This window comes from Physella acuta, unplaced genomic scaffold (assembly GCF_028476545.2).
Source record: "Physella acuta isolate Inbredline_101_S28 unplaced genomic scaffold, ASM2847654v3 ptg000891l, whole genome shotgun sequence".
Taxonomy (NCBI): Eukaryota; Metazoa; Mollusca; class Gastropoda; family Physidae; genus Physella; species Physella acuta.
Window position 1 is genome coordinate 352,271 of NW_026732408.1, and position 14,134 is coordinate 366,404.

Consider the following 14,134-nt stretch of genomic DNA (forward strand, 5'->3'; position numbering starts at 1 on the left):
AGTAAAGGTATCCAATAGGTACTAAAGTACTAAAGTGACCCACGCTTTTCTTTATAGTAATTTAAATAGTAGTGTATAATTTATTTTCTACTTTTTAGTGCATCAGTACATAAAAGCTTGTTATTAAAACGTTTTTTATGAATTTTTTTTATGACTTTTTTTTTACGAAAAACCACTAAAAAGTAAAAATTTGAAACAGAAAAATAAAAACATTTACAATTTATTAAGTTTTAGGCATAGGCTAAATAATAATAATAAGCTTATTAAATAATGTTGATCTAGATCTAGGGCCTATATTTATTATTTACTTAAAATAAAATTAATATCAATTTTCTTAAGCTATTAGATTAGAGTTAGATCTAGATCTGTAACTTGATGATTTAAAAACTTTAGTGGCGATAATAAATAGGCATAACTTCAAGGTAGATAACTCTAAAATTGTTGAAAGTTCATTTGTCGCTAGATCTTGACATCTAGAATCTAGGTTTAGTACAACTTTTGACGATGTCCTCTCTAAGAACCAAACATCTCCCAGCTTTGCTGAGGGATTTAAAGAGGTATCGACAAATGAATAACATTTATTAATAGCGGTTAGCTAGTAGTTAAGACTTAACAATGAGGCAGCTTTTTCGCACATTAAATACTAGCCTCGCCCGATTTAACGCACCTAAACTGACCTAAACTACTAAAATAGTAACAAAATGGATAGTGATTTAAGTGATAGGCATAGGAATAGAATAGAACTAATAGAATTAAATAGAAGGCATAGGCCTAATTAATTAATTATTAATTATGGGGATCCGGACAAAAGGCCGACATAGGCCTATGTACTAATAGTACTAATCTATGTATGTAGTATGGGTAAAACTCCGTTTGTCCATTTTAGCGTATTTTATTCTCAGCTTCTCGTTTACCTCCAGTTGAGTTTATTTTAATATTTATTTTATTATAATAACAGAAACGTTAGGAAAACATTGGGCTCATTTCTTGTTTTGATTTAGATTAGTTTTGATAATTTACTTTTGTCAAAACTTGAGAAAAATCCTAGATCTAATTTGGAATATTGAATGCTATAAATAAACTTTTATGAACTAACGATGACCCCAAAACTGAGGCCAACCCCATTTCAAATAGCTAGGCTATTGCCCAAGCTATGACTTATGACGTATGCTAATAATTAAAGTCACTGTGAACTCACCGTGAACCCTAAACCGTATGGAGATTTTTCTCCCGCTGACGATCACACCCTATTTAATTGGAACAGTCCTAATGCTTTTTTATGTTTTTTTTTTTTACCTTTTCTAATTAAAACTCACATTCATATAAAAAAAAATAAGATCCAGCTCTAATCCTAGTGTTTTCCTAATGTTTTTGTGTGTTTCAGTTGTGTTTATAATAAAATACGCTCAACCAGAGGTTAACGTGAAGCGGCGAATAAAGTACGCTAAAATGGAGTTTTACCATAATATGTACTATGTGTCACTATGTATTATGTATGTTGTCAGAACAATTTCACAATTGAAATTTCATTTGATTGAAAATATTTGTTTTGCAGAACTCACATACTCTACTTCCAAAAATGGACTTCACAGTCAGGTGTGTTTTCAATATAAAATATTGCTTTTACTTTTGCAGATAATTACTTAAATACTTATGCTGTTCTCTTTTCATAGAACAATAAACCTTATTGCATAACTTTAAGTTAAGATTTGTTTTGGTGTAAAATTAATAATTTAGTATTTGTCTGTTTTTGTTTTATAATTTATTTCCATTGCATTTTAAATTAATTGAAGGACTGCATTACATTCTTCTTGTTCAAGTTTTTATAAGTTGCTTTAAAATGTTTTAAATATTAACAGTTGCACTAAAAACAATAGACAAGGTTCTCATAGCCAACCGTGGAGAAATAGCATGTCGTGTGATGAAAACTGCCAAAAGACTGGGTATTCGTAGTGTGGCAGTGTATAGTGAGGCAGACAGGCATTCAATGCATGTTGCAATGGTAAATTTTGGATGTTTATTATAAAAATAATTTCTTAAAGCCAGATTTTTTAGTTCAGTTTCAGAGTTCCTAATTACAAGGAAAATTAAAATTGATATCAAATATTTAAGGCTGATGAGGCTTATCACATAGGTCCACCTGCAGCATCTGAAAGCTACTTAAGGCAAGACAAAATTCTCAATGTTGCTAAACTATCAGGAGCCCAGGTATTTTAAAATTATTTTTTAACTGATTGTAGTTTTTGTTGTGGTATTTAGTTGTGTGGAGAAATGGTTTTCTCAAACAAAACTTCATAGTTGAGGATTGTAGTGGTCAGCTTAATCCAATACTATAAATGATGAGTACTTGTCATCAGTTTCTTAAAACACTATATGTTTGATGATTGACATTTAAAATAATGCTGAGTTATTTAGGAATTTGTTTTTACAACACATTGAATTATTAAACATTGCAGGCCATTCATCCTGGTTATGGTTTCTTGTCAGAAAATGTAGAATTTGCTGGTGCTTGTGAGAAAGAAAATATTATCTTTATTGGACCACCAGCTACAGCTATTCGTGATATGGGGATTAAAAGGTAGAATTTTTCAGTTTATTATTTATCTGAGATTTTTTCTTTATTGTAGATCATTCTTAGACATGCAGTTTATTTTTAAACAATTTAATGATTTAATACTTTAAAAAATATCTGTTGGATTGGTAGTACATCTTAAGACATTATGTAAACTGCTAGTTACAAAAATATTTGTTGTATTGACAGCACATCAAAACACATTATGTCAGCTGCTGGTGTGCCCATTATACAAGGTTACCATGGAGAAGACCAAACTCTTGATAAACTCAAATCAGAAGCTGCTAAAATAGGATATCCTGTGATGATTAAGGCAGTTAGAGGAGGAGGTGGTAAGGTAAGATTGTTACTTTATATTCATTTTGGTCAATAGTAGAAAGGGCTTGTTTAATAAATTTAAATTGTAAAACATTAGAAATAGATGAGCAGTTTTAATCTATTTCATATTTACTTTGCTGGTTTAGTCAAATATTTCAACTTCTTCAACATTTATGTTTTTTAGGGTATGAGAATAGCAATGAATGAATCAGAATTTGAAAGTCAATTGCAATCAGCCAAAACAGAAGCCATGAAATCTTTTGGAGATGAAATTATGTTGCTTGAAAAATTTGTGGAGAATCCAAGGTAGTTTTTATGCTATGTACCAAATTACAGCTCATGATTTTAATGGCAAGAATGTTAACAGATACATTTATTTTTAGACATGTGGAAGTGCAAGTTTTTGGTGATCACCATGGCAACTATGTGTACTTGTTTGAAAGAGACTGCAGTGTACAAAGAAGGCATCAAAAAATTATTGAAGAAGCTCCAGCTGTAAGTCTGTATTTCACATCCATGAATTTTTTATGTCAAAGAAATGTTGAATATCAGTTTAGTTATGTAGAAATCTTCTATGTCATATTATCCTCTGTTGTATACCTAAGGAATGAATCTATTTCAGCCAGGACTAACAGAAGAAGTGAGGAAACAAATTGGTGAGGCAGCAGTAAGAGCAGCTAAAGCAGTCAGTTATGTTGGGGCAGGTACACTCTACATTCTATCTTGTACCATTGGTTTTACACCCACCACCCCCTCTCCCATTGTAGTTATAGTTAATAAATACATTAAATAAGTCTACATTTTCATTACAAGAAATAAATAAGTTACATTTATGTTCTATGTCTAACTCTATTATTCTGTACTTCATTAAAATCTATTAACTTTTATAAGTTTTTCTTTTTGTGCTGATTTTATCCTAAGAATGGAGTAGTTTTTTTTATTGTTAGCAACAATTTTCCATGATGTGTAATATTCAATGAAAGGAACTGTGGAGTTTATCATGGACAAGAACCTGAAGTTTTATTTCATGGAGATGAATACCAGACTACAGGTGGAGCATCCAATAACAGAGATGATAACTGGCACTGATTTGGTGGAGTGGCAGCTGCGAGTAAGTTCATCATCCCGTGTTTCTTATGTCAGCTGCATTTGATCATTAGTCGAGTAAGTTGATCATCCCATGTTCCTTATGTCAGCTGCATTTGATCATTGGTCAAGTAAGTTCATCATCCCGTGTTTCTTATGTCAGCTGCATTTGATCATTAGTCAAGTAAGTTGATCATCCCATGTTCCTTATGTCAGCTGCATTTGATCATTGGTCAAGTAAGTTCATCATCCCATGTTCCTTATGTCAGCTGCATTTGATCATTGGTCAAGTAAGTTCATCATCCCATGTTCCTTATGTCAGCTGCAGTTGATCATTGGTTACGGTTCCTTCATAGCTTTTTACTGTTTGTTTCCTTCTGTTTACATAATACAGATTTAAGTAGTTATTTTAAAATAATTAAGCTATTTGATATTATAGTTGATCTTCAGATAAGTAGTTACAAATAAATACATCTGTTGGAACTGTAATTTTTGTATTAATCGACTCAAATTATCAGGTGGCTTCAGGAGAGAAGATACCCATGAAACAAGAAGAGATAAAAATTCGTGGTCATGCTTTTGAAGCTAGAATTTATGCAGAGGACCCTGACAATGGGTTTATGCCAGGTGCCGGGCCATTGTTACACCTGACTACACCTACACCTGGTAAAGACCTGAGGATTGAAACAGGTGTAAGACAAGGTATGATACTTTTACCTAATTCATTCAATTGTATTAAAGTAATGACTTGACATCGGATGAAACGAATGATTTTCTCTGAACAGGAGATGAAGTATCAGTACACTACGACCCAATGATTGCTAAATTAGTTGTCTGGTCTGATGACCGCCATACTGCTCTCAAGCGCACAGTCTCTGCCTTACAGGATTATCATGTTGAGTTGTTTTTAGTAATATTTATAACAAGTTATTTAACTCAGTTTTAGTAAAACTATTTTAAATTAGTTTTCTCTGGTAATTAAAAATTTTGTTTTGTCAAACTTCAGAATAATCTGTTTTTTTCGTCCCCAGATTGTTGGACTGAATACCAATATCCGTTTTCTTATGGCTCTGGCGTCTCACCCATCCTTCAAGGCTGGGGATGTGAACACAGACTTTATTCCACAGCACCAGAAGCAGCTCTTTCCTCCTCACAGTTTGAAGAGGTCCTCCTTGGCCCATGCTTCTCTTGCTATGGCAGCCAGACACAGGGCTAGTGTTGTTCAAGGTGCTGCAGCCTCCAAAGGTCAAAGTGAATTCTTTGATACACAAATTATCAGGATCTTTGATACACAAATTATCAGGATCTTTGATACACAAATTATCAGGATCTTTGATAAATAAATTATCAGGATCTTTGATACACAAATTATCAGGATCTTTGATACACAAATTATCAGGATCTTTGATAAATTATTGGGATCTTTGATAAACAAATTATCAGGATCATTGATAAATAAATTATTGGGATCTTTGATAAATAAATTATCAGGATCTTTGATAAATAAATTATCAGTATTATTGCTATAATAATGTTCAAGATCTTTAAAGTATAAATTATCAGAATCTTGGTTACATACATTATCAGGATCTTACAAAACTAGTTTTAAAATAACAGTCACATGCACTGTGTGAAAATCTTAAATGTAATATGCATTAATATTGTTATTCATTTTAATATTTTAATGTCATTTTTAGATAAATTTTCCCCGTTTGCACAGAATATCGGAATACGAATCAATTCTTCACCATCATACACAATCAACTTGCTTGATGGAGAAACTGGTGAGATGGCTAGATAGCTGATGTTTTTTATGATATGTTTTACCATGAAAGATCTTTATGTATCATTTAAATTGTTGTAAAATGCAAAAGATAAATAAAATAAATCACTAATGGCTAATAAGTAAATAAAGTATTTGTTAAAAAAATAGCAACAGATATTATTTGTTATATGAGCGAAAACAATATTTGCAATTTTAAAAGATGTAATAATAAATGTGAAAAGGTTGGGACACTGATAACTTGATAAGTGAACTTTATAAAGATAGTAGATATTATAATTATTAGTGAATCACTTTTCAGAGCATAAGATAAAGCTAGAGAAAAAATCTAAAGATAGCTGGCATGTGTCAGTAGACAATGGAGAACCTATGCTAGTCACTGACATCAGTCTGAGCAATGACAGTGATGACAAACTGACTGTCAGATGTTGTGTAGACAATGTAATATCTTCATCTTCTGTTGTCCTAATGGGCAGTTCTGTACACCTATTTACAGTGGTTAGTACCTACTTTATCAGTTTGTTGGTTTTTACCTTCAAGGAGGTTTTTTATCATGTTAAATCTTTATTACGAAAAGTAATGGACAATAATAGATTTATATTTTTTTATAGCAGTCCAAATATTATAGTGTGCAGAGATGCACTAATTCTTTTAATCATGAGTTATACAAGTTTGATACTAATTTCTAATTGTGTGTGTACAAATGTATGTTGTTTTCCCATCAGGATGGTATCCACAGTTTGACTCAGCCAACACCCAAGTATGTCAAGTCTGCTACAGGTGCTGGCAGTATTTTTGATCCCGTTGCTCCAATGCCAGGTGTTATAGAAAAGGTGGCAGTAGAGCCAGGAGCTAAAGTACAAAAAGGGGATCCTCTGGTCGTGATGATTGCTATGAAGATGGAGGTAAGGTTTAAATTGGTACTTGCTAAGTAATATACACAATTCTTTTTTCTAAGTTTTTTTTTAATAACATAAAACTACCTTTAAAGGTTTTGTTACTTAAAATGTGCATATTATTATTACTACCAATAAATTTTAGTGTAATACAACAACAATCAACTGGTCAATACATTCTATTTGTCTGCAGTATGTGATACGAGCAGCAAAAGATGGAGTTGTGGAGAAAGTCTTTCACAAGCCTGGTGACACTGTACCCAAAGGAAAAGTTCTGGTGCATTTAAAAGAAGAGTAAAAGTTTTTAGGGAAATTGAATGTGTAGTGTACATATATTACCTTAGGCTTGTTTGAGAATTTAATAAAACAGAGTATTTAATTCAGGAAATCAACAACAAAAAAAGAATTTCAGCTTTTTAGAATAAATACTCTTCGCTTTAAATGATTAAGAAATACTTTGAAATATGTGCCGAACTGTTTGTTAATTGATAGCATGTAAATTTATGTCAATTTTTACCTCAGAAATTGATATCTACTTTTGAAAAATGTTTTTTCTGGTAAAGCATTTTAAACTAAAATACGATGTATAAACTTTTTGCTATTGTGGGAAGTCTAATGAAATGAAAAGGTTATTCTATATTCCACATGTGAACTTAAACTTTTGAAGATTATTTTATATCATGAACTAGACATTAGTGATTTGACCCTTCTTCTTCTTCTTCTTCGTTCCTAATTATTAGTGTTGAAGGGGATCGAGATTTATCTGCCAGTGGGTTTGAACTTGAGACTTTGTTAGAATTTATCAACCGTGAACTTTTTGCCGACTCGACCACGCCTCCAACACAATTAAGCGTTACGTGTCAACTGGTTATGCGCCATTGAGGCCATTGACTCCAATTTCAGCCTCCTATTTGACCCTAATATGTAAAACATTTTCATGGTAATAAGTTGTTAATTAAGCAGCTGATTTAAAGTACTCAAATTATGTTACTAATTATATGTTGTTTATTTGAACAAAATACATTCAGTTGATATGCTAAGTGACTGTATTAAGTGTAAAAAAAATAAATGTAATACAACTACTACTCTTGTTATTTAACTATAAAACATAATCATTACTCTGTGTCTCCTGTCTCATGAAGAGATATCCAAGGTCCTTACACTGCCATGCTGTTTCCAGGCCTTGCTGTTCTTGTTCTTGACTTCAAGCTTCAGGTTTTTTTCTTAATTTTTTTTAACCGTGCTTGCTGAGGGTTAGTGAACAATTCTTATAGATGAAAACAGTACCTTCTGGTTATCAGATGGTCTGGTGAAATTTGCTACTTGTTTTCTACACAGTTTCCATCACACTCACCCACCTTGGCCAACACACTGCTACTTTCGCACTCGGTAATCCTTTTAACACACCAAGGGAGTTTACCATAAATGAAGTCACGGGGGGGGGGGGGGCAAAGTTACATAATTTTTAAGACTGAACTCCACCAATTGAAACGTTACTATAAGACATGAGTAAATTGAAAGGATTGATCAGTGCAAACAATTGTGAAATCTTACAGATGTTTTCAGTAGAATCAAACAGGTGACAGTAGCTAGATCCAGAGGTGTAGCGAAGAGGGGGGGGGGGGGGTGCGGACTGCACCAGGTGACACCTAGGCATAAATAGCAAAATATATATATAGAAAAACAATGAACGTTCCAGTTAAATATGTGATTATTTAGTTAAATAGACTTTTAAGAGCAAAGTTGACAAATCCCGACAAGAGGGGGGAGGGGGGTGACATCAAATTTAATTTTAATTTATTAAAATTTTTAATTTACTACAAAGGCAATGATTTTTCCACTTGTATGATTAACTGTTAGAATTAGGCCCTCAATGCTTTTTCTAGGTAGATTAATGTAGATGGATGCCACTCAACTAAAGGAAGGGGGGGGGGGGGGTTGTCATCAAATACACCGTCCACTGAAGTGATTTGGGGTGAACCCACATTGGATATTTACAAATAATAATAAACCGGGAGTGATCTCCCCTAAACTTTTCGGATATTTTTATATAACACTACGGGGGATGGCAAATCGGGATATAGACAATATTTTAAATCCATTTTTAATTACTTAAACTTTTTAAAATAGAATAGAATCTCGTAGAAAAAAAGAATTACACACCAAGTGAACGCCAAATAAAATGTGTATAATAATGCGGATTATTATTAGTACTTTATAAATTCACATGCGATTTTTGAGAAAAAGGAAATAGCCCAAATTCTTACTTCGGAAATTACTCAAAATTTGATAGAAGGCAGAGAATTAGATCTTTTATTTACATGTGAAATTTCATTTATCTATCTAAAATAGTACTGAAGTTACAGGCTTTTAAAAAATTGAAAGTAGAAAAAGTTCCACTTCCGGTTATCGGAAATCGCTCAAAAGTTGATACGTATCTACAAATTTAATATAATACTTATATTGAAATTTCATCAACCTAGCTATAGCGGTACTCAAATTATCGTGTTTTCAGACAGACACACATACACACACAGACATGGTTGCAAAAAATGTTTTTTCCGACTCAGGGAGGAGTAAAACGGCGAGTTTTGCGAAATTCTCGATTTTTTGTTGTTGCACGATTACTAAACTTTCTCTATACTTCGTACACACGAGAAAGTAAAAAGCGAACAACATATAAATATAAATAGAACTGGTTGGCTTGCCACATTGACATATTCTGGCACTTTTCTTCGCTATTATAATAGATTGACGACAGAAGCCTGTTGTTGTTTATAACACATTTAATGGGTCTAACTACATCACGATGGAAACACACCGAGAGGGCGGAAGGAAGTATATAAGGGACATCACTCAAGATAACAATATTATAAATATAACTAATACAGAAGAGTGAGTTCCCTTGACCTCACAATTATTTCAATCTATTACATCCCTTTACCCTTAGAACACAATAACACATCTCTCAATAGAACAATTGATAGTATCCTAAAATCACCAATTATATTGTAACATGAACACTATGGTAGATTACATCCTTACAAACAATGCACAATATGCTACAACATAATCAAAATACAAAACAATAATGTCAAAGTCCTTTTGACCTTTAGAATCATAGGTCTAACTTATTTGGGACCTTGATTGTCCTGCTTGACCTTCTCAGTGGCTTCTGATTTGGTGACTCAAGATTCTGACCATCTGGATTCTCTATCTCAGGAGGTCTAGGATTTAAATCATTAACTCCAGAATTTACATTTTCTGACTCCAGACAACTTGGTTCACTCATATCAACAGAACTTGGTTGTGGAACAAACTGAGTTGGTGTGAACTGATCAGACTTGGTGGGATTGACAGATTCACCCTTATTATCTGCACAAGTTATTTTTAACTGGTCTGCATGTCTACGGACAATAAGTCCATCATTTGTTTTTACTTTATAAGACACAGGTCCTGTACATTGAACAATTTGACCTGGAATCCATTTTTCCTTTCTCCCATAATTTCTTAGATACACATTATCATTAACTGCAAATTCTCTTTCAATGGATGATTTGTCATGATTTACTTTTTGTGTATGTTGATGTTGGGAAACAGACCTTTGAACAGTTGGATGTAGTAGGTCAAGATGAGTTTTAATTTTCCTACCACATAGCAATTCACATGGTGCAACACCTGTTGTTATATGAGGAGTTGTGCGGTATTTGGTTAAGAACCTGTTTACTCTTTCTCTAAGAGAAAACTTGTTACCGGTATTCATTTTTACCATAGCGGTTTTGAATATGCCTACCGCTCTTTCAGCTAAACCATTCCCAGCAGGATGATAGGGGGATGTGGTTATATGCTCAATACCATTTGCCACACAAAACAGTTTAAACTCATGAGCTGTGAAACTAGGCCCATTATCTGAAACAATTTGATCTGGTAATCCATGAGTTGAAAATATTTCCTTAAGTTCTATAATGGTATCATTTGCAGTGATTGTGTTCATGATTTTAACTTCTAACCATTTAGAATGTGAATCAATAACAATTAAGAACATTTTGTTCATGAAAGGTCCTGCGAAATCTATATGTATACGTTTCCATGGTTCAATTGGCCAGTCCCAGTTTTGCAAAGGTGCTGTAGCTGGTTGATTTGAATGTTGTGCACAGCTTGAACAAAGTTTTACATATTTTTCAATATCAGCATCCATATGTGGCCACCAGAACCATGATCTTGCTAGACTCTTCATTTTGGAAGAACCAAGATGAGTATCATGTAAAGTTCTTAAAACTTCTTTTTGTAACATTTTGGGGATAATTACTCTTGACCCCCATAGTATACATCCATCTTCTAGACTTAACTCTGTTTTTCTTATTTTATATGGCTTTAAGTCCTCATTCACTGACTCTTCAGGCCAACCATTCTTACAGTACTCATATACTTTTATTAAGCACTCATCTTTTTGTGTTCCTCTCTTAATATCATTCACATTTATATTGGAGTTATCCATGATAGTGAAGAGAACAAATACATCTTCTGGTACATAGTTCAGGCTTTGGTTTTTTAAAGGTAATCTACTAAGACTATCTGCACTATTCTCAGATCCAGGTTTGTATTTCAATTCATACTTGTATGCAGTTAGTGTGATAGCCCATCTTTGAATTCTTGGTGAGGCATGCTCAGGTAGGGTTTTGTTTTCTCCAAATAAACCTAGCAATGGTTTATGATCTGTAAAGATGGTGAACTTCCTACCAAACAGAAACTTATGAAATTTCTTAACACCAAAAATGATGCCTAAGCCTTCCCTATCTAACTGAGAATAATTTTTCTCAGCCTGGTTCAAAGATCTACTGGCAAAAGCAATGGGTCTGTCACCCTTCTCATCCATGTGGGACAAGACTGCTCCTACACCATCTGGTGAAGCATCACATGTTAATATAAGTCTTTTCCCTGGGTCATAGTGAGTTAGTAAGGTGTCAGCAGACAAAGCCTCTTTTGCTGTATTAAAAGCAGCTTCTTGTTGTTTACCCCAGTGCCAAGTTGCATTTTTCTGTAGCAGCTTGTACAGTGGTGATAGTTTACCAGACAGATTTCCTATGAACTTTGCATAGTAATTTATCAAGCCCAAAAAAGCTCTTAGTTGTTGGGTATTTTCAGGTTTGGGTGCTTCTTTAATGGCTTTTGTTTTCTCAGGTTGAGGTCTGATGCCTTGTTTGCTTAATATATAACCAAGAAAACTAATTTCTGTCAGCATGAATTGACATTTATCTTTGTTTATCTTTAAACCTTTTTCACCAACAATTTTCAAGACTTTATCTAGTGTTTTAAGATGTTCAGTGTCATTCTTACCAGTTATGTACACATTGTCAAAGTACACACAAACATTTGGAATATCCTTAAAAATACTGTCCATGACCGCTTGGAAAATTCCAGGGCTAGATGATATGCCCAAAACATAGTCTTTCATATTGGTAGAGTCCTTTATGTGTGTTTATTGTCGTATAGACTTTTGAATCTGGATGCAGTTCTAGTTGAGTGTAAGCATGACTAAAGTCTAATTCAGTGAATTTGTCTCCTCCTGCCAAATTCAAAGAAATTTCCTCAATGTTAGGTATAGGGTACCTATTTAGCTCTATTTGCTTATTCAGTGTAGTTTTATAATCTCCACAAATTCTTATAGAACCATCCTTCTTTAACACTGGCACAATGGGTGTCGCCCAATCGGAATAGTCTACCTTCTTTATGATGCCATTAGATTCCAATCTACTTAGCTCATTTTCAATTTTATTCCTCATTGCATAAGGTGGAACTCTAGCTTTGCAGTATCTTGGATTTGTATCTTTAATGCTTAACTTCACTGTTCTATCATTTAGTAATCCATGATTACCAAAAACACATTTATTTTCAGATATTACTTTATCTAGTGAAGTAAGACTAGATTCTTTTACATTCTTCAATGAACAAATACTCTCCCAATTTAACTTAAGATCACTTAACCAGTTCCTACCTAGTAATGGCGGTCCATTTCCTTCAACCACAAGAAGAGGAAGTTTAACACTTTGACCATTATAACTTACATGAACCATACACTCTCCTATTACCGGAACATTGTCACCAGTGTATGTTGTTAGACACTTGTGACACGGCTGTAGAGACACTGATCCTCCTGTGACAGCGTCAAAATCTTTCTTTGTTATGACTGTTAGAGATGCTCCAGTGTCAAGTTGGAAGCTGATGCTCTTACCGTTGATATTAACTTGTACATTGATGGGAGCATGACTTATTGATTTAACAGAGAACAGGTTGAAATCCGGCTGCAAATCAATTTGAGCATTTTCACAGGTAGAGTGGTTCATTGGTTGGGTTAGGTAGTCTTGGTGAGAGTTAACATAGTGCTGCCTTTGGTTGCGGTACTGTCTTGACTGGCTAGATTTAGCAACAGACGAAGACTTTGCAAAGCAGGCCTTGGCAATGTGACCTTGCTTATCGCACTTATAACAAGTTGCTAACTTGAACTTGCACCGATGAGATGCATGGGGACCTTTGCATCGATGACATTTTTGATAATTATTACTAGATTTAGATCTAGGATTTGAACGAGCAGGCTGTTTAGCATAAGTTGGAATGCTCTGATGGGGTTGATGTTTATTGACTAACCTGCTGTTTACTGCATGGATCTCTGAAGGTGCTAAAGATCTCGCCGCATCTGATGACTGCTGGAATGACATTGCAAGTTGTATTGCTTTTTCCAATTTTAGATCTGACTCGAGCAGCAACTTTCTTTGAATATCAGGGCTGTTTACACCTGTCACAAACTTTTCACATAGTCTGTCAGACAGCGTGTCTCCGAATTCACAAAATTCACTTAAATGACGTAAAGCAGCAACATATTCTGTTATTGACTCGTTTGGTTGACGAGTCCTACTGTCAAATCTAGCTCTACATAAAAACTTTGATGGGGTAGGCGCATGGTGGTCTGTTAGCAATTTGCTCAGCTCGTTAAAGCTCTTGGTAGTTAGACTGGCTGGTGCGCATAAGTCTTTTAGTAGCCTAAATTGTTGAGGCCCTATGACTGTTAACAAAACAGCTCTCTTTTTGGCTTCTATCGTCACGTCGTTAGCTTCTAGGTAAAAGCTTAACCTCTCTAGGTAATCTTGAATGATTTCATCATTCGCATCAAATTGTTTTATTTGGCCATACAGCGCCATAATTCTAGAAATAATTAGCTAATAAGCTCTAGCAAACCTCTTTTTTGCGTAAGTAGGTGCTCTTTCTAGTAGATGTTTATCCTTCGTCGCCAGTTATAATAGATTGACGACAGAAGCCTGTTGTTGTTTATAACACATTTAATGGGTCTAACTACATCACGATGGAAACACACCGAGAGGGCGGAAGGAAGTATATAAGGGACATCACTCAAGATAACAATATTATAAATATAACTAATACAGAAGAGTGAGTTCCCTTGACCTCACAATTATTTCAATCTAT

At 34.0% G+C, this 14,134-nt stretch overlaps 1 protein-coding gene across 1 annotated transcript; it reads left to right on the plus strand.

Annotated features, from left to right (window-relative positions):
* Positions 1-484: 484 nt before the first annotated feature.
* On the plus strand, positions 485-7,740 carry LOC131952849 (methylcrotonoyl-CoA carboxylase subunit alpha, mitochondrial). The gene is made up of 17 exons (XM_059315741.1): positions 485-557; positions 1,556-1,596; positions 1,860-2,002; positions 2,113-2,208; positions 2,457-2,578; positions 2,762-2,909; positions 3,075-3,196; positions 3,274-3,385; positions 3,513-3,594; positions 3,874-4,001; positions 4,495-4,678; positions 4,762-4,871; positions 5,008-5,221; positions 5,674-5,760; positions 6,061-6,257; positions 6,485-6,664; positions 6,849-7,740. Exons 1-17 carry the CDS (start codon positions 505-507, stop codon positions 6,951-6,953), a joined length of 2,124 nt encoding a protein of 707 aa, XP_059171724.1. The 5' UTR covers positions 485-504; the 3' UTR covers positions 6,954-7,740.
* Positions 7,741-14,134: the final 6,394 nt, after the last annotated feature.

Excerpts from the sequence above, each read along its gene's own strand:
- LOC131952849 (XM_059315741.1), top strand. The coding sequence starts at position 505 with ATGTCCTCTCTAAGAACCAAACATCTCCCAGCTTTGCTGAGGGATTTA. Across the intron at positions 4,002-4,494 it reads TGGTGGAGTGGCAGCTGCGA|GTGGCTTCAGGAGAGAAGAT; the intron begins GTAAGTTCATCA and ends TCAAATTATCAG. Across the intron at positions 4,872-5,007 it reads CTGCCTTACAGGATTATCAT|ATTGTTGGACTGAATACCAA; the intron begins GTTGAGTTGTTT and ends TTTCGTCCCCAG.